The sequence below is a fragment of the Sebastes umbrosus genome, chromosome 22, assembly GCF_015220745.1.
Source record: "Sebastes umbrosus isolate fSebUmb1 chromosome 22, fSebUmb1.pri, whole genome shotgun sequence".
In the NCBI taxonomy this organism is placed as follows: domain Eukaryota; kingdom Metazoa; phylum Chordata; class Actinopteri; order Perciformes; family Sebastidae; genus Sebastes; species Sebastes umbrosus.
This window is the reverse complement of record NC_051290.1, coordinates 23,384,426-23,411,330: the sequence shown is the minus strand read 5'-3', so window position 1 is coordinate 23,411,330 and position 26,905 is coordinate 23,384,426. Positions and strand designations below refer to the sequence as shown.

General features: G+C 41.8%; 1 protein-coding gene across 4 annotated transcripts in view; it reads right to left on the bottom strand.

Annotated features, from left to right (window-relative positions):
• The window catches only part of clcn5b (chloride channel, voltage-sensitive 5b), a 59,310-nt gene that overhangs the window by 9,496 nt on the left and 22,909 nt on the right, over nt 1-26,905 (bottom strand). For all 4 annotated transcript variants that reach the window (XM_037759744.1, XM_037759745.1, XM_037759743.1 and 1 more), the window contains 12 exons: nt 25,178-25,356; nt 24,589-24,688; nt 23,292-23,479; nt 21,297-21,419; nt 18,303-18,509; nt 16,285-16,365; nt 13,096-13,330; nt 12,817-12,992; nt 9,106-9,246; nt 7,041-7,227; nt 386-528; nt 78-227 (listed from right to left, as the gene is read on the bottom strand). In XM_037759744.1, the coding sequence (XP_037615672.1) occupies nt 78-227; nt 386-528; nt 7,041-7,227; nt 9,106-9,246; nt 12,817-12,992; nt 13,096-13,330; nt 16,285-16,365; nt 18,303-18,509; nt 21,297-21,419; nt 23,292-23,479; nt 24,589-24,688; nt 25,178-25,356 (1,910 nt within the window). The remainder of the gene's footprint in view (nt 1-77; nt 228-385; nt 529-7,040; nt 7,228-9,105; nt 9,247-12,816; nt 12,993-13,095; nt 13,331-16,284; nt 16,366-18,302; nt 18,510-21,296; nt 21,420-23,291; nt 23,480-24,588; nt 24,689-25,177; nt 25,357-26,905) is intronic.

Genomic DNA, 26,905 nt, shown 5'->3' with positions numbered 1-26,905 from the left:
CCCGGCCCCTGGATAAGTGGAAGATAACGCATGGATGGTGTTTTTATGATCGACTGCATGCTGTCGTGTGTCCGTACCTCTACCTCCCCTACAGTCATGCCCTCCTGTGTGAGCACAGCCAGCGCCGGGTCCGACCTCCTGGGCCTCATCACGTCCACCGTCAGGCTGCTGTGCTCAAACTCCTCTTTGGCCTCTAGGAACGGGTATCCGTTCAGCCTGATGTGAGCCTGCACAACAGTGAGGAGGAAATATAAAAAACCTTGACCTCTTAAATCTAACGCACATCACACCAACTTTATACTATTGTGTAACTTAAAAAAAAAACAGAGAGATGGTACAGTATGGTATGTATTTAGAGCAAAGAGTTCAGGAACAACCACCTCACCTCATAGATTCCCTCTCTTCCGAAAGCATCTGCCACCCATTTGCTGGTCATGGTCGCAGCCATGAGGGGGACGATGTACTCCAGACCGCCAGTCAGCTCAAACATGATGACGACCAGCGACACCGTCATACGAGTCACTCCCCCTGGAGGGAGACAGGAGGGGGGGGGGGACATGTTCAAAATACTCTCCAGCAAAGCATCCGAGGTGAATGATTCATGTCTGATTCATCTGAACTCTAGAACTACAGTATGAGAAGTGTGAACAGGGCTGAAACAACCTTAAAATATAAATAAAGCTGCATTTTAAACCAAATGCAGCTCGACATGTGTGCATGAACAGTTCCTGTTCCAACACACAAACATCCTGCTGCCATTTAGAACTAAAGAGGAGAGTTTATCTGGATGGTCAAGACAGCTAAATGGACTGAAAGTTTGAGCTCTTCATGTGGTAAATGTTGAAGTTTAGGTCAGTGGTTCATCTTGCTTGGTTGCAGCCAGAATCTCTCCTCTGTGGCCTCCTTCCTCTTAACATCTAGCTTAAGTCAGCTGGTTGTGAAAGAGTTTCACTGTGACTGTTGTATATCAATGTCTGGGCCGTTAACAGAACAATATGATACAAAAAATGTCAACATCGAGGTGATTATATGCTCTCAAAATTGTTCCCCTTGATGATGATTGTTGTGTTGTTTAGAGAAAATATTTTCACATGCTCTCCTCTAACAATGGACAATTGCATTTTCATGCAAAAGAAAACGCAGAGAAGAAACTAAAATATCAACAACAGCCTATCAAAATCTCATGTTTACATGCACACTATTACTCCACTATATGACAGTATTGTGAATTTGATAGTGGTCACGTAAACTAGGGGTGTGATAGTGGGGTGTATCAATTCTCAAAAACACTGTATTGATTTTAATTAATAGTTTACATGCAAAGATTAACTCAATACTTTATTTATTTCATTTGCAAAGATATGCATCCTCTCAGTGTGTGTGTGTCCTCTGATAGTAGAGCTATGAAGTTGGATGTTACAGGGACTATGATAAATGCAGATCCCATAAAAAGGTAAACTTTTTTACTCTGATTTTATACATATGGTGGTGTGTTCTTTATACTGCCACAGTTTCCCTGAATTATACTTCAAAAATTGCAATATATCGCCTTTATTACAGTTTCACAATACATTGAATCGTAACCCCCGTATCATGATATCATATCGTCAGATTCTTGCCAACACACAGTCCTAATGTAAATAGCATATTCTCTTTGGATATTCTGAATTAGGCCTTATCCCGAATGGAGCATTTTCCGATTAAGACGTGGGATATGACGATATTATTCTGGTTTTAGGAGCATTCTTTGGACATTCAGAATATGCGCCTCAATCAGGGTTTTAACGACAGTTTGCGACACACGGCCTCTCTCAGTCTGTTTATGTTGAACACAAACCAACTAGCCGACAGTTCGCAGAGATGCAAGGAGAAACACACCTACTTTGAAACATTATGAAAGACTTGGATATCAACAGGTTTTTGGATATGAGCAAATATCACAGCGCTGGTCGCCACACGGTCCAACAAGTCCAACCACTGGTTATGTTAACTGGAGTATGAACGGCTACATGTAAACAGAAATATTAGAGGAATATTCATTTTAATGTAAACAGCTTAGTAGGAATACTGTCTTTTTCAGAATAAGGGCAAAAAACTGAATATTATGTGCATGTAAACGCTGTTTTGTCCCTTATATGAACATCCAGCAGCCACTTTTGTTATCAAATCTCAAGAGCCATCTGCTTAAAGGTATATAATATATTGTATTCATATTGTTTACATATTGTAAAAAGTGACATTTTCATGTCTTTTATATTATAAAGCAGGTTTAAGTTCTATATAAATACTATGAGAGTATCGAAACACTTAATTCACAGAGAAATACACATAGCTTATTTAGAAACTGAGCTTTTGAAACAAGCCTTCAGGATTTCTTTCCATTTGTGATGTCACAAGTCTACAATATTTAGACCCTTTCAAAGTCTTAAATGTAAACATTCTAAATGGGTCCCAGTTTATTTCCCATTGCAGTGTATGTGAATGACATCAGCTGACAGGAAGTAAACATGGACCCAAGCTGTTGCCTAGCAACGCAATTCCATTGCGATTCCATTTAAATGTTCTAAAACGGAGCGTTTCAGACAGAGGGTGAATACAGCTATATTCAAGCAGACAGTATGAGGAAAATAAAGGCTTTTATAAACATTACAGCATGGAAACATGTTCTAGTAGAAACCCAAAATACAACTATGAACCTGAAAATGAGCATGATATGTCCACTTTAAGAGAAAACTCCACCAGTCATGAGCCAGAAACTGGTGAACTTCAGCTGACTGGTGAGTTTATCTCTCGTCCAGCCACAGCTAGAGATCACCAGTTTCTACTGGTGTCAGTTTCTCAGCCTTATTAGGGTCAAAAGAAACGTTCACATGCTCACATTAGATTCAGGATTCAGATCTAATACTTCATTGCCATATTTAATAAGAATTTGCTTTGGTGAGCTCACATAAAACACGCAGGGCTGAAACCAACGATTATTTTCATTATCGATTAATCTACAGACTATTTTCTAGATGAATAGATTAATCGCTTGGTCTATAAAAAGTCAGAAAGCAGTGAAAAATGTCCATCCTAAGGTGATGTCTTTAAATGTCTTGTTTTGTCCATAAACCAAAGACATTCAGTTGAGCATGATATAAAACAGTGAAAAGCAGCAAATCTCCACATTTGAGAGGCTGAAAACAGGATTTTCTGCCATTTTTGTGTGAAAAATTACTTTAACAATTAATTATCAAAATCAACATGTCGACTAATCGTTGCAGCTCTAAAGTACACAGATACATAAAACAAGTTGTAAAAACATAAAAATGACCAATTTATGCATAAAAGAATAATACATTAATAAATAGATAAATAATGGTTCCATGGGGCTCAAAGAGCTTCTATGATGCACCATCGTACACACACACCATTTCAGTGTTTTAAGGACAAGCGTTATAAAACAGCACATGCGTAATTTAGGAGTTAAGGACGCAGACGGCCTCTGGGTAAATTCTGCTGCACTTTGATCGCCTTCAAAGCCCTGACTGTATGAGGACATTACAAAGAGAGGATAGTAAAGAGACACTGACGTCTTTGCTGAATCTCACGGGATCCTCTCATTGCTGCGAGTGATTCTTGGCCACTTGTGTTAAATGCTACTTAACGAGGGCTCACAAAAAGTACAGAATGTCACGCAGAAATATCAGTGCATATTTCAGAAACAAAGAAACTTTGTCCACAGATCTGCTCGACGGATGAGCTGACCCATTACCCTGAATGCTCCGACCCTCTTCCTCAGTGTGACCGAGCACACCAGCTGCCTGAGAGGTAAAAGGGTTCATTCTCCTCATCCATTGCGTCTGCTATTCACTGTACATAATATGAAAGAGCAACAGTTAATAAGAGAACACTCTGCTTGGGTTTCTTTCTCTTTCTATGAACCCTGATCTAAATCCTATTGAACATCTGTGGAAGGAGCTGAAACATGCATTCGGAGAAGGCACCCTTCAAACCTGAGACAGCTGGAGCAGTTTGCTCACGAGGAGTGGGCCAAAATACCTGTCAACAGGTGCAGAAGTCTCATTGAGAGTTACAGAAATCACTTGTTTGCAGTGATTGCCTCAAAAGGTTGCGCAACAAAATATTAAGTTAAGGGTACCATCATTTTTGTCCAGGCCAGTTTCATTAGTTTGTTTTTTAAAATAATTCTGTTGAACCACAATTCAAAAACAATATCTGATTTTCATTAGTTCATTTTCAGTAAATTTGTATTTATTATTACTTTTGTCAGTTTCAAGTTATTTCAGTGACCATCGTGGGTTTTTCTTTCTTTAACGGAAGGGTACCAACAATTTTGTCCACGTCTGTAATAAGAATTAAAAAACGAACGGATTCAATAATCAATAACAAATCAATACTCTGAATTAGGGATGTCCATAATTAACCGTTTAACCGTTAACCGACATTAAGCATTTTAACCGCTTAACGCTATCGGTTAAAAGAAATGTTAAGAATTAAGGATAAAAGCTGGTCCACCTTAACAGTCCACCTTAAGAGGCGGAGCCGGATACAGGAAGTCCGCTCCGGTCTCTCTGGCTCACTTGAGCGAAGCGGAGGAGTTGTAGTTTCGTAGCATTTATTCACCGACAAATAAACTGTAGACACACTGCTACACCTACGTTCACAGCTAGAACACCACCAACAACCTCACACTCACCGCCAACACACACACACGGTCTGTTGGAAACTCACTAAAGTTACACAGACTACGTGTGCGGCGGCGAGCACGAAGCCTCCGGCAATGCTAGAGCTGCTAACGTAGCACAAACACACACACTGTTTGTTGGACACTCGCTAAAGTTCCGCCGGGCAGACACACAGCTGACAACCTGCTAAACTAAACTAAATGTGTGGTGGAGACTTTTACTGGGAAAGTGGCTGCATGTCCGCGACACTACACGCAGCATCGTAGCTGCTAAGTTAACGCTCCCAGACGGTGAACTGGAGACTCCCGTCAACCAATATCTGTTGTTCTCCTGCAGCTGGAACACCGCTGGATGCGAGGCATAAATCTTGTTGGTTAACGGTTAATAAATAAGATAAATTTGCTACTCCGTACACGCCCCTCAGCAAAATATTGCTTTTATTTGGTCCGCTTTAATTTGTGCACTGTGAAACTGAACCAGACTAAATAGAAAAAGAACCAAAAGTATCAATATCACTCTGATTCGGACTAGACAAACAGATTAATGGTTTGTGAAAACCCCTTAAAAGTTGTTTTTTTTATTAAAACACGTGGAAAAAAGTCAAACAAAACCTATGAAATACTTGAAACTACAGCTGTCAATCAATTAAAATATTTAATCGCGATTAATCTCATGATTGTCCAAAGCTAATCGTGACTAATTGCAAATTAATCGCACATTTTTTATCTATTCAAAATGTACCTTAAAGGGAGATTTGTCGAGTATTTAATCCTCTTATCATCATGGGAATGGACAAATATGCTGCTTTATGCAAATGTATGTGTATATTTATTATTGTAAATCAATTATCAACACAAAACAATGACAGATATTGTCCAGAAACCCTCACAGGTACTGCGTTTAGCATAAAACAATATGCTCAAACCATAACATGGCAAACTGCAGCCCAACAGGCAACAACAGCTGTCAGTGTGTCAGTGTGCTGACTTGACTATGACTTGCCCCAAACTGCATGTGATTATCATAAAGTGGGCATGTCTGTAAAGGGGAGACTCGTGGGTACCCATAGAACCCATTTACATTCACTGATCTGAAGGTCAGAGGTCAAGGGACCCCTTTGAAAAAATGTAGCGTAAGTTTGGAGCGTTATTTAACCTCCTTCTTGACCAGCTAGTATGACATGGTTGGTACCGATGGATTCATCAGGTTTTATAGTTTACTATGATACCAGTATCTGACTTTTCTGCTGCCTTTCTTTTGGACATTGTTCTGACTTTTTTTGTACTATTTTTCTGACATTTTTTTTTTTACAATTTTCTGAAAAAAAATGTGGACATTTTTCAGAACTGTTTTGGTACTTTTTATCGAACATTTTTTGGACTTTTCTTTGACATTTTTTGGACATTTTCAGACTTTTATACGGACATTTTTCAGACAATTTTTTGGATATTTTTCAGGTTTTCTTTCTTTTTTTTAATTTATTGTTTACTTACATACTTTTTTTTTGAAAATGTTTAGGACATTTTTTTCAGACTTTTTTCAGACATTTAAAGACTTTTAAGTGGCCATGTCTGTAAAGGGGCGACTCGTGGGTACCCATAGAACCCATTTTCATTCACATATCTGGAGGTCAGAGGTCAAGGGAGCCCTTTGAAAATGGTCATGACAATTTTTCCTTGCCAAAATTTAGCATAAGTTTGGAGCGTTATTTAACCTCCTTTGCGACAGATAATATGACCTGGCTGGTACCGATGGATTCATCAGGTTTCATTTGATGTCAGTATCACTCTAGCTTTAATACTGAGCCTGCTACAACCAAAAGTTGCTTTAACGTGTTAATTTGTGTTAACGTGTTATTATCACGTTAACTTTGACGGCCCTATTGAAACCTATAAGACTTGAGGGACTCAAGCCCACTGTGAAGTCTCCCTCAGTCCGTCCACCACACACTTATCTGGGTCCAGACATCCCTCTCCCCACCCACATCCAGCTGCTCTCTGGGCATTCCAAGACATTCCTAAGTCAGACTGAACATGTCACCTAACCCCCTATGACATGCTACCAGTTGAACATGCTCAGAATACCACTATAGGAAGGCATGCTCAAAACATCCCGATCAGATGCCACGTTAACCCTTTCATCTATTCCAGGCTGCTGCTGGATATCTGAGCTCCTCACCCTGAGAGTGAAGACAGGCATCTCATTCTGGCTATTTGGGTGTTGTGATCTTATTTTTCCGGTCACTTCACCTTCAGGTCTCAGCTCCGTCTTCACCTCAACAAACAGTCCGACATAAAAGTACCTCACAGATCTATCTAAATAATCTGTTGCCGACCGCCACGCACGCCTCACCTAAACATGCGGCGGCTCCCACCATGGCGTAGAGGCCCGGGGTGATGCAGTCTGCTCCCGGCGAGCACCAGCCTTTAAAGATGAACGAGTCATGGTTGTAGTAGGCCAGCTGCTCCATGCCGACGCCCAGCAGTCTGCCAGCGATGGCTCCGACTGCCATGCTGGGGATGAAGAGACCAGAGGGGACCTGGGTGGGCAGAGAGGAGACGACAACAAGATGGAGATGAAGGATTAGTCAGTCCTGCTTAGCAGATATTAGGGCTGCCCCTTCTTAGTTGATTTATCGGTTGTTTTGGACTGAAGCCTGAGACACACCAGGAACGTTAGCAGCGTGTGGCGGCTGCGTTACCTCTTGTTTTTTATTTCGGCGTCCATGTTAACAGGTTAGAGCAGCCACACTGCCCGCGTGAGACGCATGTCGCTTCTAGAGAATAGAGGTCTCGCCTATTTTTGACGCGTGTCGCGTGCATTTCACAGCAACAACAGACAGTGAAAGTGATCTATTGACTGTATATTAACATCATATCAGCTACATTACTACAGTTTACATGTCTAGACATCTGTAGAATATGTCACGGACAGTGAAGGTGATCTATTGACTGTATATTAACATCATATCAGCTACAGTACTATAGTTTCGATGTCTGTCTGTAGAATATGTTACGGAGATGAAAAAAAAGTAAAGACTTATTTTTAAATCAACACTTCCTGCTTTCATTTCAAAATAAAAGCCCTCAAGCGTTTTTTCTACGGACAGAATTCCTTCATTTGTTAGCACAAGGCTTTTATTCTGAAATATGTGCCGGACAGTGCTCTAGAACATGCAGTGACTTGGAGAGCTCCATGAATGAATAAAGTACGGAGTTTTAATAGTGAATTATTATTATTATTTACTAATTACCACACGTTTCTTAACCTTTCTCTGTCTAAATTAAATATAAATTATATTTATAATGAAATGAAATGGCCATTAAAAGACAAACTCTATGTAGAAAGAAAGGGCTGATGGCAGCAGCTGCAGCAGCAGAAACGCACCTGGTGTGCCACGCGCTCCTGACGTTCCTGGTGTGTCCCAGGCTTTAGTTGACTAAGATTTCTTTAGTGGATTAGTCATTTTTTTATACTTTTTTTATGCTGAATGACTTATATCCAAGAAACTTGTGAGCACATCTCTGGTAAACACCAGCTTTAAAGTGGTGCTTCTGTGTGATTCTTCGTGGAGAAACTCAGTTTCACAGATCTGTCGATTAAATCAACTAATCGATTAGTCTTGTCGATTAATCGAGTGTTAGTCAACTAAGAGTTTCTTTGGTCGAGGACAACCCTAGTAAATTTGTTTTTGTGACATCATAAAATACTCTTCTCTCAACAGTTAATAATAGCTGAGGTGCAGGTAAGATGTGAGGAGTTTCACTGATTCTCACAAGGTGACTGAGTCACTGCAGAGCAGGACACAAAGTATTGAAGATTAAGAGGCATGAGTGTATTAATGAAACTGACTAACACTTCAAAAGATGCCAAATTGTATGTTTTTGGGGGGTTTAGTAGTAGCGGAAAAGAAAGACTCGAGACCATCTTGTGATCCCACCAGCCATGACGTCAAATCGAGCCGAATTAGAATATAATTAAAACTAACTGGTCTCTAAAAAGATGATGCTAAAAACAACATCCATATGCATTTTCAGCCAAATTAAGTCATAAAAACAATCTGTCTTAATCAACATGTAAACCCCACAAACTTTCATTTTGTTTTTAACAATAACTTGATCCTCCAGAGAGCCTCATGATAGTGAGTCATGTTGCTGTGACTCATCATATAAACCATGCAGAGAGGCTCCAAGAGGCTCCATTACTAGATGACCAGTGAATGAAACTGGGACACACTACTTCAAAATATGTCTCCAGACAGATTAGAGACAGCTGTCCCTCGTAGCACGCCATGTTACGCAGAGAGCGGTGCATTAATAAGACTCTAAAACCAGCCAAAGAGGCCTCATAGATAACAGAGTTCAAAGAGAGTGGTGTGTGTGTGTGTGTGTGTGTGTGTGTGTATGTGTGGACCTACCTTCATGCCGAAGGTGATCACAGTGATCATCATCTTGAAAACTAAGGCCAGGGCCAGCTGCCACAGAGCGGTGTAGAGGCCCTCTCCTGCCGGCCGGTCGGCCAGGCTGTTACCTACACCTGTTTCTGATGTGTTGGTTGGCTGCGTGGGGAGAACAGTAGGAGAGAAACATCAACACAGAGATGATGGAGGAGATAAACGAAAGGCAGTGTTAGAGGAACAGAAGGATGCCAGACAGAGACACCAAAAATAAAAAAAGGCAGAAAACATACTGGAGTTCCGACACAGTTTCCATTTCAAAATTGTATTTCTCATATTTGACTTTGTGACTTTAAGATTGTTTTACACCAGGGGTCTGCAACATGCGGCTCTGGAGCCACATGCGTCTCTTCAGCCCCTCTCCAGTGGCACCCTGTGGATTTTTAAAAATGGAAATGAATAACTGTTTTTTGTTGACATTTTCATTTGTATTTATCATTGTTGTAGGTCTATGGTATGACGGTACGTGTTATTTTCTTTTTTCTCGTAAAGTTCTGACTTTATTCTCGTAATAGTACGACTTTTTTCTCGTAATATTCTGACTTTATTCTGTAAATCTCAGATGTTTTTTCCCTCAATGTGGCCCTAATACTCTGTAGTTACTTTGTCTCTTTGGCCCTCACTGCATTAGACTTATATACTATATACTTAGACTATAAACTGTGTTACCTTCATCACAATGATCAAATGTTTTGGGGCTCCAGACAGAGTTTATTTTTTTTTCTTTACTAAAATGGCTCTTTTGATAGTAAAGGTTGCTGAGCCCTGTTTTACACTAAAAGAAGTGTTCACTAAAAAAAAAAGATGTGTGTCCTATGTGTGATGAAATAAAAATATGTATTAGAAGCTTTGTTGAATACTCGATTCTGATCAATTACAGCATTCTACTGTCTGTATAACAGACCGTTGCTATGGACGCAGTTCTGATCTTCGCATTACAGTACGGTACATTCTCCCTTACTTGTGTCGTGAACCTGCAGTAGGCAGTATGTTTCTGGCATCATTGGGCAACAATCCCATAATAACTTTTCAGTATATTGTAATTCAAGTGTTCTGAGAGAAACCTAGACTTCTGCTCCTCCTCATGGCTCTGTTTTCAGGCTTTAGAACATCTAGCCTGTGACGGGAGACTTTGACCAATCACAGGTCATTTCAGAGAGAGAGCGTTCCTATTGGCTGTGCTCCGGCTGGTGGGCGGTGCTTGGTATTTCCTCAACAGATCTCAACATGGCTGCTGGGTCACAACCTTTCTCATTTTACAGCTAAACAGTACACTACAAGATGATTCTGAGAACATCTGACGAGAGAAATAGACATTAACGTAACAGAATATTGATTCATATTTGATCAGCGCTGCCTAGTTTGACCGTTTGATCGGAGTTGGTGAGTGATTGACAGCTGCTCAGAGACGGCAAGGCTCCAGCTCGGCTCTGACTGGTTATTTTCCTCCTGTCTGTGAAATCCTGCAGATGCCGTTAGGAGCACCGCAGGACACCGGAGGAACATGATTTTTTTTAGATTACTGGTCTCATGCACTACTGTGATGCACTGATAAGGTGACCATTGAATAGAAAATAACTTTTTTTAATCATATTTGCTCCGTTTCTACCTGCTGCAGCTTTAAAGGTCCCATAATATGCTTTTTTTTCGGGTTCATAGTTATTTATAGTATTATAAATAATAGTATTTCTGTTTCTACTAAAACATGTTTACATGCTTTATTGTTCAAAAGTATTTAAACAGCACTTAAACCTGCATTATAATATAAAAGACATGAAAATCTCACTTTTTACAATATGGGACCTTTAAGTAATATATACACTCACAGGCCACTTTATTAGGCACACCTGTTCAATTGCTTGTTAACACAAATAGCTAATCAGCCAATCACATGGCAGCATCTCAATGCCTTTAGGCATCTAGACGTGGTGGAGACGACTTGCTGAAGTTCAAACCGAGCATCAGAATGGGGAAGAAAGGGGATTTAAGTGACTTTGAACGTGGCATGGTTGTTGGTGCCAGACGGGCTGGTCTGAGTATTTCAAAAACTGCTGATCTACTGGGATTTTCACGCACAACCATCTCTAGGGTTTACAGAGAATGGTCCGAACAAGAGAAAATATCCAGTGAGCGGCAGTTGTGTGGATGGAAATGCCTTGTTGATGTCAGTGGTCAGAGGAGAATGGGCAGAGTGGTTGGAGATGATAGAAAGGCAACAGTAACTCAGATAACCACTCGTTACAACCAAGGTATGCAGAATACCATCTCTGAACGCACAACACGTCCAACCTTGAAGCAGATGAAGACCACCCGGTACTAGCAAGGTGTACCTAATAAAGTGGCCGGTGAGTGTATAACATGACACCATTCCCAATTTAAATCAGATGCTCTAAATCTCTCTATTTGCTTACTTTGTAGGAATGAAAATGACAAACCAGAAAAACTTTCTCTACAAACAAACAATCTATTCCTTTCCTCCGCAAATAAACAACTCCTCCACTCACACTTACACTCACACTCACTGTCACACTCAAACTCACTGTCACACTCACTGTCACACTCACTGTCACACTCACACTCACAGTCACACTCACTGTCACACTCACACTCAAACTCACTGTCACACTCACTGTCACACTCACTGTCACACTCAAACTCAAACTCACTGTCACACTCACACTCATTGTCACACTCACAGTCACACTCACTGTCACACTCACAGTCACACTCACACTCAAACTCACACTCACAGTCACACTCACACTCAAACTCACTGTCACACTCAAACTCACTGTCACACTCACTGTCACACTCACACTCAAACTCACTGTCACACTCACACTCACACTCACACTCATTGTCACACTCAGTCACACTCACTGTCACACTCACAGTCACACTCACACTCACTGTCACACTCAAACTCACTGTCACACTCACACACTCACTGTCACACTCACTGTCACACTCAAACTCACTGTCACAGTCACTCACACACTCACTGTCACACTCACACTCGCTGTCACACTCAAACTCACAGTCACTCACACACTCTAAATCTCTCTATTTGCTTACTTTGTAGGAATGAAAATGACAAACCAGAAAAACTTTCTCTACAAACAAACAATCTATTCCTTTCCTCCGCAAATAAACAACTCCTCCACTCACACTTACACTCACACTCACTGTCACACTCAAACTCACTGTCACACTCACTGTCACACTCACAGTCACACTCACACTCAAACTCACTGTCACACTCACTGTCACACTCACAGTCACACTCACTGTCACACTCACACTCACACTCACTGTCACACTCACAGTCACAGTCACACTCACTGTCACACTCACAGTCACACTCACACTCAAACTCACTGTCACACTCACACTCACACTCAAACTCACTGTCACACTCACACACTCACTGTCACACTCACTGTCACACTCAAACTCACTGTCACATTCACAGTCACTCACACACTCACTGTCACACTCACTGTCACACTCAAACTCACAGTCACTCACACACTCACTGTCACACTCACTGTCACACTCCCACTCACTGTCACACTCACTGTCACACTCACTGTCACACTCACTGTCACACTCACACTCACTGTGACACTCACACTCACACTCACACTCACACACACAGTGTGGATATCTGACCTGTTTGTAGCCGCAGAGCTGCGAGGAGTCGAGCAGCGAGCAGTCGTTGAACAGCTCAGCGATGAGCTCTGCTCCGCTCATCCTGGTGTAGCTGTTCGGGTAGGCGACGACAGCGGTCAGCGCCGCGACCACCAGCACCTCCATGACGGGGTAGTGACCCAGACGAGTGGATTTACCTTTCAGAGACACACATGATTACTCGGCATTCTGGGTGTTAGAAAGAAAAGAAAAAGGGTTTGTTGTGTGTGCAGCTCTTTTAGGGCACATTTCACCACTCACGTCTCCTGCACCAGGCGATGTTGGCCCTGATGAACAGCGCCCCCCACAGGCCTCCGAAGATCCCCAGCAGGATGAAGGGGGCCAGCTCCACCAGGTGCCACGGAGCGTGAAACTCCACGTAGAACAGCACCAGGCGGCTGTTTCCAAACGGGTTGATGGAGCGCAGAGTGAAGGCTGCTACCAGGGCGGCGAAGAAGGAACGCCACAGGGTCTTCAGAGGGAAGTAATAACTCACCTGGAGGAAAACACAGAGACAGAAAAGATTCAATATTAGTGAAGACAAACCTGCTTTTCTTTTCTTTCCTTTTCTATCAGTGGTATTTACAAAGGCAGTTAAATGTGTGAAACTGTAGATGGGATTGTAGTTTATAACATTAATATTTGTAAAATACAGATGTATTGGTTAAGTGAAACTAGTTTCTACTAGGGCTACATCTGATTATTGTCATTGTCAATTAATCTGTTGATTATTTTCTTGATTAATCGATTAGTTGTTTGGTTTATAAAATGTCAGAAAATGGTGAAAACATGTCGATCAGTGTTTCCCAAAGCCCAAGATGAGGTCCTCAAGTGTGTTTTGTCCACAACTCAAAGATATTCAGTTTACTGTCATAGAGGAGGAAAGAAACCAGAAAATATTCACATTTAAGAGACTGGAATCAGAGAATTTAGACTTTTTTTCTTCTTAAAAAAATACTCAAACCGATCAAACCATTATCCAAATAGTTGGCGATTAATTTAATAGTTGACAACGGATTGATTAATCGTTGCAGCTCTAGTTTCTACTATTTCAAACACCAACCGAGGTGCCAAAAATACAGTGAAATATTCAATTTCATCACATTTTCTTGCAGTAAAACCAAAACTCTGGATCATCTATTCATCACTGATATTCTACGTCACTTCACTCACAAATAAATCAACTATTTAGAGTTTAATCCTTTTCATTTTTGAGCTTGGAGAAGCAGCAGTCTGCCCTCTGAATGGGAGACCCCCAGCATCCTCATCCAAAAACTCCTCAGGGAGTTCTGCTGAAGATGGATTATAAAGCTGCTGAGACACATTTAACTGTTTATCAGGTCCCAGTTAGGTACCAGTAGGCGTGTTTTAGTATCTGGAGGGAAGCAGGGAACAAGGAAAGAGCCTGGAGAGAGTGGAAGAAGAGAAGCACCAAAGTGAGTTTATACTTTTTGAGGTCAAAAAAGGTGAAGGAAGATGCCAGCCTCCACTTCGAAAAAGACGGTCAAACTAGCCCCCACGTTGCGGTACGTGTATATACTAGACATTACGGTAAAAGGGTGTAAGAACTGGCACAGAAATCTTGGTCCACGCGTTTGTCACATCCCGGACTACTGCAACGCCGTCCACTCTGGCCTTCCCACCAAACTGCTCAACAGACTTCAAATCATTCAGAACTCTGCCGCCCGGATCATCACCCGCACCAGATCCTCTGACCACATCACTGGAGTACACCCCCTCCCGTTCCCTGCGCTCATCATCAGCTGGTCTTCCGACCAACCCCCCACCTCACACCTCAGCACCATGGGAGCTAGGGCGTTCAGCTGCACTGCTACCAGGCTCTGGAACTCCCTCCCTCCTCACATCTGGCAGTCTGACTCTGTTACTACATTCAAATCCCTCCTCAGAACTCACCTGTTCAAACTGGCCTATTCCCTGTAGTGTGTCCATCAGTCCATCATATGTGTCTGCATAAATGTGTCTCTGTCATGTCCGGCTGTTTTTATCTGTTTGAGTATAATTTTATCTTTGTAAGGAGTCCTTGGGTGTCCTGAAAGGCGCCACCGAATAAAAAGTATTATTATTATTATTATTATTATTATTATTATTATTATTATTAAGTGGAAAGCAATTAATTCAGTTTCGTTATCTGGTGCTGATGAAATAACCGGCTAATTGTTCTGACACAGTAAACACAAGAAAACCTGATTCTCTTTCATCCTTGTATGTTATGATTTTGTAAATATTTTTATTTTATTTTAATAATTAATTAGTATTATTTTCATATTAATATCATTATGGCATGTAGGAGTTATTTGATTTGTTGACCAAAATGTGACAATGTTCATGTAAAAAAAAAAAAAAAATCTATAAAATACTAATTACAAAAAAAAAGAAAAACACATTTTATTCCTGATATCACGGAAAGGTACTACATTACCCACAATCCTAAGTGCAACGGTGTCTCTGATTGGTGGAGCTCCCTGTCACCTTTAAAATGTTTACCTACCGCACCCGCGGGTGGCTTGTGAGGGTACGTGCTGCTCTGTGGCGTCTGCTCCCGGATTTCACTTTTGTCTTATATCACGAGAGAATAGTTCACCGAAATGTGTTTCTGAAAATATCTGAGGCGAGAAATAAGCCATGCAGTTGCTAGTAATAGTTTAAACGTTTTCGGGCGGCGAGGCTGCATTTGCAGTGGTTTATGGGATGAGTAGTTCCTTCACTCTATGTTGTACTCAGTCTTGTACCTTTGCCTTTTTTTCCCCATTTTCCAATTTTTCTTTGCTCCAAATTGAATATTTTATGGTCACGATTCTTCTCGTAACTGTCCCATGCTTAAAGGTTCCATATCGCGCTGATTTTCAAGTTCATACTTGTATTTTGTGTTTTTACTAGAACATGTTTACATGCTGTAATGTTCAAAAAACACATTATTTTCCTCATACTGCCGGCCTGAATATGCCTGTATTTACCCTCTGTCTGAAACGCTCCGTATTGACGGAATTGCGACGGAATTGCAACAGAATTGCGTTGCTAGGCAACAGTTTGGGTCCATGTGTACTTCCTGTCAGTTGATGACATCCACATACACTGCAACCAGTTCTAAAATGGGACCATTTAGAATGTTAAAGTTTAAATCTGTGTAAAGGGTCTAAATATTGTATATTTGTGACATCACAAATGGACAGAAATCCTGCCAGCTTGTTTCAAATGCAGAGTTTCTGAATACGGGCTGTGTGTATTTCCCTGTGGATTGAGTGTTTCGATACTTTCACAGTATTTATATAGGACTCAAACCTGCTTTATAATAAAAAACATGAAAATCTCACTTTTTTAATAATATGGGACCTTTAAAACTCTTTATAGAAGGAATTTCCTGAAACGCAATGTAGTGAATGATGGGAAACAAAAAGTTGGCGGTCACTGTTGAGCTTTATTTGTACTCACCTCCTCCAGGCTGAACAGGACTCCTCCGATGGGAGCACCGAAGGCCACCGACACACCCACCGCCGCTGCTGCAGACAACACCTACGAGACAGAAACAAACACACACATCTGTGCTGCGGTACAACTGAGAGGTTAAACAAAGACAATCAAACAAGAATCTATCAGGGGGAACGCCGCGTTCTCCGCACTGTTGAATGAACACATGTTCTTTGGTCCAGACGACTTATTATCAAAAGGCTGATCAGAACCACTAGTTCCCAGCGGTGCTGTGATAAAGGTGAAATACAAACACAGAGCACCGAAGCAGTGAATCTAATCTGTCCTACCATGAAATAAGAGAAATATTTGAAGATTATCTCTCTTCAGCTACTGCTACTAGCTAATGTTTTTCCAGGATTTCAGAGAATATATTCAGAGATTATAAGACTACAGCAGCTTGTTTGGTTCCATATTTCATTTTACAACTTCTCTATTCACCCGAAGAGACCAACCAAAGACCCATTTTAGTCTTTTTAAGGGGTCCAGGGGGTCTTTAGGGGTAGATAGTAGGTCAGCAGCAGATGTCACATAGTAGTAGTGAACATCATCTGAAAGCTGAGAACCTGAACATTAATTTGAGATGCAGCTCAGAACTGTGTGTCAAGTTCTTCTAGTCATGAATCAGAAATAAACATGCTCACTTATGTCTCTTAAATGTTGCAGCAATGTTTGGGTTGATACCATTTGTTCCACAGATTTGGTGCTAAATTTAACCATTTTTTACCATTGGAGAATTGATAAAAATGATCAATAATCCCTCCAGAATACCACATTAAGACACCGAGACCTTGAGGAACACCATAGAAAAAGACATGCTGTGATTTGGGATCAAATACTTTTGACATTTGGAGATTTCTGCAAGAATTGCATTTTTCAGTGATTGATGGCGAGCACTTGTGTTGTGTAAACTGCTCAGAAACCCCCTTATTGTCCATCTAGCTAGGAAAGCCATCCATCCTCTGAATGCTCTAGGTCTGTAGTTTGATCCATCCATCCTCTGAATGCTCTAGGTCTCTAATTTGATCCATCCATCCTCTGAATGCTCTAGGTCTCTAGTTTGATCCATCCATCCTTTGAATGCTCCAGGTCTCTAGTTTGATCCATCCATCCTCTGAATGCTCCAGGTCTCTAGTCTGATCCATCCATCCTCTGAATGCTCTAGGTCTCTAGTTTGATCCATCCATCCTCTGAATGCTCTAGGTCTCTAGTTTGATCCATCCATCCTCTGAATGCTCTAGGTCTCTAGTCTGATCCATCCATCCTCTGAATGCTCTAGGTCTCTAGTTTGATCCATCCATCCTCTGAATGCTCTAGGTCTCTAGTTTGTGGCTGTAAAGTTTCATGAGGCTGTGATTATCCAAGAGGTCACCACAGGTCATTTTATACAGTGAGGTCAATGAAATGTCTCCTATGGGGACTAACATCATCACACATGAATACAGTTGGGCTCATTGGATCCACCATAGTCTCAGCTTTACAGTGAGACACAATCTATGGAATTCAAAGACTGTTTAGGGACCCCAGTAAGCAGATATATTCAGATACACCATTTTAGAATAGGAGACAATAACCCATTTCTACTGCATGTGATTATCATAAAGTGGGCATGTCTGTAAAGGGGAGACTCGTGGGTATCCAAAGAACCCATTTTCAGTCACATATCTGGAGGTCAGAGGTCAAGGGACCCCTTTGAAAATGGCCATGACAGTTTTTCCTTGCCAAAATGTAGCCCTACTTTGGAGCGTTATTTAGCCTTCTTCACGCTAACATGAAACCCAGCTTTCAGAGCCGACAGGGAGTTGTCTGTTAACTCTGTTGTATGAAAGTAAAAAAACAAATAAAATAGAATAGCCGCAGAATACGTAACCACACAGAGCTTATCTCAACACTTCCCTTTTAGGAAGACTAACAAAACAATCCATTTTATGAGCACCATTACTCGTTATTTATCACCTCGCCCCAACTGCCCCGGAGCCTACCTCTCGTCGCTTGGCTTCATTCTTGCGGTACTTGGTGAACAGATGACACAGTATGTTAGCGCAGCAGCAGGCCACGTGGACCAGAGGGCCCTCCTTCCCTAAGCTGAGCCCAGAGGAGACGGCTAGGACCAGGGTGATGGTCTTGATAATCAGGGTCCACTTGCCCAGGTAGCCACGGATGATGAACCCACTGAGGATGGTTTTAATCTGAGAGAGACGGAGAGAAAACAGATGTCAGGGAGGGATCAGTTTACACGTGTGTGTGTGTGTGTGTGTGTGTGTGTGTGTGTGTGTGTGTGTGTGTGTGTGTGTGTGTGTGTGTGTGTGTGTGTGTGCGTGTGTGAGGGTAGAGAAAGTCCAAGAGAGTGGAATGGAAGGAGAGAAAATGGATATTATTCTTTCAAATAAGCAGTTAATCTGGTGTGCGTGGGCCTGCTGACCGCTGTCCGACCTTCCAGTGACGAGAAAAGGTCTCAAGTTCCATGGAATTAAAGGATAGTCTTTGTCTGAGAGCAGCGAGAGAGTGGAAGAGGGAGTTTATATCTGCAGGAAAAAGTTGTGTTTGTTTGTTTTGTTCTGTGTATATGAAACGAGGGAATCAGTTTGGATAAGTCAGGTTTTCTTGCTTATATTTCCAGAGTGTAAGCAAATCTCCAGCTTTTCGCTTCCTTAGAAATAAAGAGTGTTCGAACAGAGACGAAGAGAACGTAAACACTGAGCAGAGAGGACGGCTTTTAGGTTTAGTGTCATTTATCTTCTGGATGCTGTAAGGAAAAACTAAGGGACGGTAGGGAAAGGGAGGACAAATCTACTTAAGGTTTATTAACATTAAATAAAGCTAAAGAAGAAAAATGCACATATTTTTGTATAAAACTGAGCTGGAGCAATATTACTGTCCAAACACAAGTGTTGGAATCAACACCACCTAAACCGAGACCAAGTCATGACCAAGACCAGAGTGATTCCACACTTTGTACACCACTTTAGCTCGGATTTTTCACTTGCTGACAGTTTTTGGAGCTCCCAGACAAAAGCCCAGATCAGGGGCAAATCGGCGTTGGCTCGAAGCTTGCACATCGGCGCTCGCACACCAGCGCTCGAGCGTCATGTGCGAACTGCTCAAAGGCGCTCGCCGAGAGGCTCACCGACGCTCACGATGCACAGTAGACACATTCCAGATATCTAGCATGCTAAATATCTGGACCTGTCGGGGACTCCGGCCACGAGCTCCAGCCAATGAGAGCGTGAGACACGGGTTGAGGGTAAACCTGGAGGAGGAGGGGTCGCCTGTAACAACAGGAACTGACTGTATATGTGCTGCATTTGCAACACGGAACAAAGTTGTTGTTGCACCTAGAAGAATAAAAAGTAAAGTGAGGAAACTGATGGACACAGGCTATATTGTAAACACTCGTGCCAACAACAACATCAGCAATGTGTCTCGCGTATGATATCACGTCATTTATCATATTTCTCGCGTGTGTTTTCGTGACAAAGTGTAGTTTGTTGACCTCATCAGGGATTCCTCCTGGTGTGTGACCTCCTGTCTCCAGTCAGTCATGTGGTGTGAAAACCACAACGACTTCAAGCCTCACGATTACAAGACAGCAGGTTGTGTAGTGTGAACAGCACAGAGATCTGACCACTTTGATAGACTTGTAGTGTGAACTTAGCATAAGTTAGACCAGTGTGAGTCCCACACTGCATGACACACTTGTGATAAAATGTGGAGGTTCTCCTCAAAATGATCCGAAAGATCCACATTCCCATAAAAACACCCACAGAAAACAAATAAAGATTCCTCTCCACTATATGTACTGTGTATGTGTGATTGTTACGTGCCGTGCTGTGTTGCATGTATGTTGTGTTTTTGTGCCCTCTACTCCGTCTCCTCAGGTGCCCCCTTTGCAGCTGCAGTGGATTAAGGTACGCAGCCTGCAGCTGATCAGCAATCAGGGCGGAGTATAAGAGAGCTGGAGAACGGAGAAGAAGTTGCCTGTGGGCCAAACGGCAGTATTCAATACTGTGTGTGGTGGTTGACGTCGTGGTTGGCCAGTGTGTCTGAGTCGGCAGTGTTCTTTTGTGAATTTAGTGTGTTTATTGCTATATTGGTAGGAAGTAGTGTGAAGTCGTTCACTACCTGATTGTTTGCTGTCTCTGTGGAGCAGTAGGTTTAAGTTGAGTACCTCTGGGTTGTTTTTCGCTGCACTTTGTAAGCAGTAGCTTTAATTTGAGTGTTTTAATATTGGTTTATTGCCATATTTATTAATTTTTTTAATTACCTCACCCTTTCTGTTAGAAAGTAGTTTTCAGTAGGTGTTTGTACATTTTTTTCAGATTTTTGTTAATAAATTGTATCATTATTTTTGCACACACCCCTGTTGCCAGCTTCTCTCATTCCTGGGTTCACACATTTATTTTGTTACTCCCTCCATGCCCTGGACCTCAAACGGAGGGGAACGTAACAGTGATGTAAAGTGAACCATAAGAAATGTCTTGATTAAATAATCAAAAAGGAATTGTAGAGGTGATTTTAATGTAGTTGAATATTCCTTTGCTTGCTATGAGCAACCACAGTGATGATGTTAACAAATAAATCAGACAATAAACAGGCAATTTAATGATAGCCCCGCAGTTATGGTCTTGAATCCAGAGTCCTCTTTGTCTGAGACCGAGACAAGGCAGAGTAAAAATGAGATGAGATGAGACCTTAAAAAAAGTGGTCTAGAGACCGAGTAGTACAATACTGACAAACCCTCCACTGAGACATCTCCAAACTGTTCATTCCTGCAGCTACACTATACACAAGAATTAAACCAGCAAACCACGTTATCTATGGAGAATTAAATATAAAACGAAGAAAAGAAATGAAAAAACATCATTAACGCAGACTCTATCTGCTGATTAACATGTCAACATAATTAATAAATAAGAGGAAAGGCATCATCTTGATGCTGCTTTTTAAATATGTTATCCTTTCCAGTGCAGTCTTACCTCTGGTATTCCTGAGCCACATGCGTACGGAGCGAAGGCCCGGACCAGCGTGACGGCTAGGAACGCGAAGAGTAGCGCCCAGACGATGTACATCAGGTAGTTCACTATGTAGGCAAACGGACCCTGCGGGGACACACACACACACACACACACACACACACACACACACACACACACACACACACATATAACATAAGTAGACAATTGATTTATTAAACCCTTAGAGACGGTGGTTGTATGGTTACACATCCATATGGTGTTTTTATATGGTAACACGTCCATATGGTGTTTTTATATGGTTACACATCCATATGGTGTTTTTATATGGTAACACGTCCATGTGGTGTTTTTATATGGTAACACGTCCATGTGGTGTTTTTATATGGTTACACGTCCATGTGGTGTTTTTATATGGTAACACGTCCATGTGGTGTTTTTATATGGTAACACGTCCATATGGTGTTTTTATATGGTTACACGTCCATGTGGTGTTTTTATATGGTAACGCGTCCATGTGGTGTTTTTATATGGTAACGCGTCCATGTGGTGTTTTTATATGGTAACACGTCCATGTGGTGTTTTTATATGGTTACACATCCATATGGTGTTTTTATATGGTTACACATCCATATGGTGTTTTTATATGGTAACACGTCCATGTGGTGTTTTTATATGGTAACACGTCCATGTGGTGTTTTTATATGGTAACATGTCCCCATGGTGTTTTTATATGGTACAAGACATGTGTGACGTGCACATACCTAAGGAACCCATCCCATCAATTTACAGGGTGGGGCTTTCCGTATCATTAGCATAACGCTACGGCGTAACGAGGGGTGTCAGAGGAGATCAGTATTTTGTAAGCTAAGTTTCACTATTTCATCAAAACGATGGCAGAGGCGTGTTGTGTTTACGGTTGCAAAGTTGCAAAGGGAGAAATGGTGAGCCTTCATGTTTTATTAAAGGATGTGAAAATCCGAGAGAAATGGATGCAGTTTATTTGGAAAACTTGTAATGTCCCTGCCAGACTTCCAGAGAATACTCTGGTCATTTTCCAGAGCACTGTTTGGAAAACATACTGAACAAAACTGATACTGAAGCCTGAACACCGTTCCATCCATTTATCCTGGGGACACAGCGAGTAGGAGTGCATACTAGGGCTGCAACTAACGATTATTTTCATTGTTGATTAATCTGTCGAATACTTTCTGGATTAATGGATTAGTTGTTTGGTCTATAAAATGTCAGAAAATGGTGAATAATGTCGATCAGTGTTTCCAAAAGTCCAAGATGACGTCCTCAAATGTCTCGTTTTGTCCACAACTCAAAGACATTCAGTTTACTGTCATAGAGGAGGAAAGAAACCAGAAAATATTCACATTTAAGAAGCTGCAATCAGAGAATTTAGACTTCTTTTTCTTAAAAAATCACCGATAAATCGATTATCTAAATAGTTGGTAATGAGGTGATCTAAGCCATTTCATGGCATTATGGGATTTTTTTTCATGGAAAAAACTTCTCAATATGTAATTTCGATGAACAGAGAAAAGTTTTTAGGGGTTTAATCGATGCCAGGAGAGAAACTCAGCTGTGGTGTTACAGCTTACAACCAGTAGATGGAACCAAAGCACCATTAAAATTAGTGGTAGTGTTGCTAGTGTTTGCATAAAGATAGACCATGACTGGACATCTTGCATAGTGCAACTGGTCTTCATTTAGAAGCAACAACTCTCTTCAAGCACTAAAGAAAATAGTGAGAGACAATAAAACAGGCAGTAGCTCATAGTTCTGGATCATGACATGGAATTCATTCAGTTTTCATTCATACATTGGGATCCAAGACGTTTGCATTTATTATCCCAACTTTCACTCTGCAAACACACAGTAGGCTTGAGGCAGCTTGGATACTATACTGTATATATAAATGTCATGGATCTGAGTGTGCAGAAGAGCATTTTCAGTCAGGATTAAACCGGTTCTGTAATGTCCCCCTACCTCCGATGTCCCCGTTATGAGCTCGGCCCAGCTCTGCCACTGTGGACACCGGTCCCTCTCCTGGAACGTCGTCTCGTTGGACGTCCAGCAGCAGTGCTCGTGGTTGAACCAGAAGCCGATGAGACAAACTCCTTCCTTCATGTCCGTCAGCCAGTGGGCGGCAATGTCGATGCCGCCGGCCAGAGCACCTGGATGAGGATGAAGGATGAGTTCAGGACAACATTAAGTAGTGGGCAGCGTTTCACCGCATCCAAACACAGAAGCTTAATGTATAGGCTGGTTGTGCCTCTGTGGTTGAAGGTGTGTTAATGTGCATCCTTGTGTTCTGTGTCTAAACTTTTTGGCTTGCCAACATGATAAATATTAATTTCCTTTAGAAATATGTCACCCTGCTGCCTATTTACAGCGCAATGTTAGTGCTATTTTGTAGCTGTACACCTGCTGTCTGTCACCACAGGGGAATTCACTTTCAGCTGAAGCAGGCAGCACAGAAACGAGAGGAAAGGTATGAACGGCATCGGCCTTGACTCGTCTGAGTGCGGCACAATGATTGAAAATCAACCAGAGAGACATTCAGAGCGCAGTAACGTAGTTAGCGTATCTGATGTCGTCCTCCGGCTGTAAGAGACTAGTTTTGTTTGAACTGGTCCGCTGTGAAGCTAGCGCTGGGAGGACTTTCTGAGATTTCTCGTAAAATAAAAAGCCGTTTTATTTATTTATGGTGAAAAGCTGAAAAAAACGCAGAATTACAACCACAGCGTACTTTTTGCGTCAACTCCAGATGAGGACAGCCCTACTATTGATCCAATCTAGGTCAAATGTTTAAAAACAGCAAAGTTGTGTGATCCAAACGTCTCATGGGAGGAGAGGGGGGTCAGTGGTTCTGCTTGCTACATTGCTCACTGCACCGATTAGTACCAGGTGTCTGAGTGTTAGAAAAGCTGTACACCAGATATAAACAACAGTTCTATTGGTTCATCCCAGTGTAGGAGGATCATTTTGTCCCCACACATAAGCTGCATAGTGAACATCAACTCATTGTGCTGTTGATCTCAATGCTGTGCAGATAGGTGGGGTTTTATTTCCTGTGGCTTTTCTGCTGAAACTTGACACCTAAATGCAAACTAGGTGAGAGGGATTTGGTTTCTAGTGTTTAAAGCATTAAAATACCTTGTAAAAAATGATTTTTTTGCATTTTAATTTGCATGATTTACTGTCAAGTTGATTAAAGTCCATGTGCATTAAACAGTGTGATGAATGAGTCCAGACCATATGTGAAATAAATAGAGAGCTCTACCTGACATGAGTCCCACCAGCAGCATGAGCAACCATCCAGAGAAGGCATCACTGACGCTGTGCAGCAGAGCCACCGTCGACTGTTTGCTCTTATTGGTGATCTGTTGACACGGGGACGAGGAGATCGATATGAGAAAGTCATTACCATCATCATTTTATTATTTGGTTTCATATCCTATATTATATTGCATTACATATGGTATCAGCGACTTTATTTTCATGTTGCTGCTTCACTGCTAAAACACAAGTAGTGTACTTTTATTTTGCACAGTTTCAGTCTGTTTCGAGTGCTTTAACACTTGAATTTCCTCCTGGAGATCATAAAGCGTTATCTTAGCGAATCAACAAACTATGTAGGAAAACCACGACCACCAGCAGCTACGATCGAGAGCAATCTACAACCTCAATGTTTCAGTCTCTGTGTGTGAATGTGTGGAGCTATAAATATAAAGCAGGGCGTAGAGAAAGATGTTCTTATAAACTGACACCCAGAGAGCATTCTGTACCGTATATTACAGGTATGACAGTAAACACTTCTTTGTATTGAATAATGATGATCTATTTAAGGTCTTTCCCCTCCTTCTTCCTACCTCTCTGTGTCTGTCGCGGTCCTTGCTCTTCTCTCGGACCCAGTCGATGGTGTTGAAGTCTTCGTAGGTGCCCAGTCCGGGCAGCGGGTCCTCCAGCGGGTCCACCAGTTTAGAGGGGCCGTTACCGTTCATACCGGCTGCTCTGCTGCTGCTGCTGCTCTGCTCATCATCATAACCTCCTGGGAGGTAGGGAGGGAGGGAAGGAGGGAGATAGGGAAGGAGGGACAGGGAGCGAGAGGAGAGAGGAGCACATATTAACATCCTCACACACAAACACCAGCCTCTCGCTTGCTACCACATTGTTCTTGCCTTGTCATTTTGTTCTATTGTTTTCCACCATGCTGTATTCTAATTATGTCATTGAAATATTTGGTTTGTGACTTGGATGTGCTTTGTGTGGTCAGAAGAGGTCATACTAGTTGAATGAACAAGACAAGCCTGTGAACTCCTTCACACACTGTGAACTCCAGCAGTGTTTCTCAGCATGAACTCATTTCACCATGTGTCAACATACTGTATGCTCTTAAGTAACATCTACTCTAATGTCCACAATCTGCACAATAACAGCCAGGAGCATAGCTGGAGGGTAAAAGCCCTGCAGTGTTCAATGTGACGTAGCAACATACTACTTTATTTCACTTTACTTTGAGCTAGGGATGTCAATAACTAACCGTTTAACCGTTAACCGACATTAAGCATTTTAACCGATTAACGCTATCGGTTAAAACGGTTAAAAGAAATGTTAATAATTAACTCAAAAGCTGAGCAGCTCAGAGGAGCGGCTCGTCTCTTTAAGGGAAAAAGCTGGTCCACCTTAACAGCCCACCTTAAGAGGCAGAGCCGGAGTTGCAGGATACAGGAAGTCGGCTCTGGTCTCTGAGCGGAGCGGAGGAGTTGTAGTTTCGTAGCATTTATTCACCGACAAATAAACTGTAGACACACTGCTACACCTACGATCACAGCTAGAACACCACCAACAACCTCACACTCACCTCCAACACACACACACACGGTCTGTTGGAAACTCACTAAAGTTACGCAGACTAGGTAATGCTAGAGCTGCTAACGTAGCACAAATACACACACTGTTTGTTGGACACTCACTAAAGTTCCGCCGGGCAGACACACAGCTGACAACCTGCTAAACTAAACTAAATGTGCGGTGGAGACTTTTACTGGGAAAGTGGCTGCATGTCCGCGACACTACACGCAGCATCGTAGCTGCTAAGTTAATGCTCCCGGACGGTGAACTGGAGACTCCCGTCAACCAATATCTGTTGTGCTCCTGCAGCTGGTACGAGGCACAAATCTTGTCGGTTAACGGTTAATAATCGGTTAACGAGGGTCGGTTATCGGTTAAGAACATTTTTCAAAATGAGCATCCCTAGTTTGAGCCTCAGCAGTGTGGTGAAATAATGGTAAACTAATGTTTCCTAACATTTTTCCTACATTTTTCACCAGATTATCTAGAGACTGTTTTATACGATGTTCAGGAACGTTGACCAATAACACGAGCTGAGGTTATGACCTGCACGGACGCTGCATGTAAGGATCATTTGTCCATTTGGAAGTTTAGGATTGGATGAAAAGTGTTTTTGCTTTTGGCTAAGAGGCAATGTTATTGTGGTTCTTTGTTCTCTGAGGTACTATACGTATATTGTACTGTGGAAAAGAGTCCATAAGATGCCCTGCCTGACTTCTGATACAATCATGTTTAAACTTTAACCC